The 1,720-nt window shown below is 38.0% G+C and overlaps 1 protein-coding gene across 1 annotated transcript in view; it reads left to right on the top strand.

Moving 5' to 3' along the window:
- The window catches only part of PLA2R1 (phospholipase A2 receptor 1), a 116,319-nt gene that overhangs the window by 76,978 nt on the left and 37,621 nt on the right, over positions 1–1,720 (top strand). The window contains exon 23 of the mRNA XM_015565741.1: positions 730–968. Within this exon, the coding sequence (XP_015421227.1) occupies positions 730–968 (239 nt within the window). The remainder of the gene's footprint in view (positions 1–729; positions 969–1,720) is intronic.

Here is a 1,720-nt window from a genome sequence, read left to right as displayed (position 1 = left end):
CCTTTTTGAAATGAATAAAAAGATATTTTTAAAAATAAATAAAATAAAATTATCTCTTCCTAAATAGATCTCAGAAGTAGAAAGCCGAACCACTGACTTCCAAGGAATCGAACTGTGACCTCCTGGTTCATAGGTAGACACTCAACCACTGAGTCATGCCTGCTAGGCTGTATTTCTAAGTGTTAATTAATTTTGAAGCTTCTTTACGTATGTATACATGTAAACATTAAATGTGATAATGATCATAGTCTGAAAAGTTTAATAAAGTGTTATATTTAAGAATGCTCACTTGCAAATTATGTCTGCAGTGCAGTATAGGATGACGTGGCATTTGCCAATTATTCTTTTGTAAGTATTAAGTTCTGCGGGAGCACATGTGTTAGGCCGAACGAGGAGAGACAGCAGAAGGAAACCTACCTGGGTCACATGCCTTCCACCAGCGTGGTCAGTTTGACAAAAGATGTTCAAAATGGGAAACCTTCCAGAAATGACATTTATTATATGTTTATATTTTTAAAGAAACTCATTCATTAAATGTCCTAAGTGTTTGAATTCTTTAGCATCACCTGTGCTTTCAGGTAGTGTCCTCGGTTTGAAGACGTCAGTTCTGAGAAGAAAAACACTGCTGTTAACAGCGTGGACCAGTGTGGCAGGTTCCCATGCTAAGTTTTGCCTCCCCCTGCCTCCTCCAGAGGCTGCAAAAGATCTTTGTTGTTGTTCTTGTTCTAGATACTTCTGGACATGGTGTAAATGCATCTGATATGTATCCCATCCCCAACACCTTAGACTATGGAAACAAAACTTACAAAATAATCAGTGCAAATATGACGTGGTACACAGCAATGAGAGCCTGCATGCTGCACGGAGCAGAACTGGCCAGCATTACAGATCAGTATCACCAGTCCTTCCTCACTGTTATCCTCAACCGGCTGGGACATGCCCACTGGATTGGACTGTTCAGTGCAGATGTACGTGTCCTCAGACCCCTTGGACAATCCTCACCTCATCCCGTTTCACATCTACTTCCTCAGGAGGCGAGCCACTGAAATTAGCACAGAAAAAAATTTCCCCAGAAGTAATAGTAAATGTAACATTTAGGCCATTGGTTTATGCAGTAACTACTGACCAACCTTATGAGCAGCCTGTGACCACAAAATACGGACACCTTCTTAGAGTAAATATCCACTTGCCTAGTTTCTGGAAATGAATGCCCTTCAAAATTTCTATGAAATTTTCTGAGAAATTTCAAGATGCTTCCTCATGCACGGGAACACATCCTACACTCAAGCACGTTTATTTGGGTAATTTGTTGCATTTAAGAAATTCCCAAGAAAAACGAATCATGCTTCCTGTTTAGAAAGTTGGCCATTAATAACTTCAGTATCCCTTGGCATTTACCATGTAGGTTATTTTTCTCCTCTGGGAATGCAGTTTGGAGAGTAAGGTGTTTTTTTTTTTTTAAGTTTTCTTTTTTCTTTAATAAAAATAATCACACACTCAAATTAGTGAAAGTAAATCAATTCTATCCTGACCTCTAGTGCTACTCCCCCAAGTCAATCACTGTTAACCATTTCTGGTGTGTCATTTAGAAATTTTCTGTACAGGCACATATATGCAAATGTAATGGATGGACATGTATATTGTTTTTTAAATATAAATGAGAACTTGCTACATATGCTGTATCTTTAAACTTGCTTTTTTATTTAAGATAACTTTTACT

The sequence above is a fragment of the Myotis davidii genome, unplaced genomic scaffold (assembly GCF_000327345.1).
Source record: "Myotis davidii unplaced genomic scaffold, ASM32734v1 scaffold59, whole genome shotgun sequence".
Taxonomy (NCBI): domain Eukaryota; kingdom Metazoa; phylum Chordata; class Mammalia; order Chiroptera; family Vespertilionidae; genus Myotis; species Myotis davidii.
This window is presented reverse-complemented; position numbering and strand designations above follow the sequence as displayed.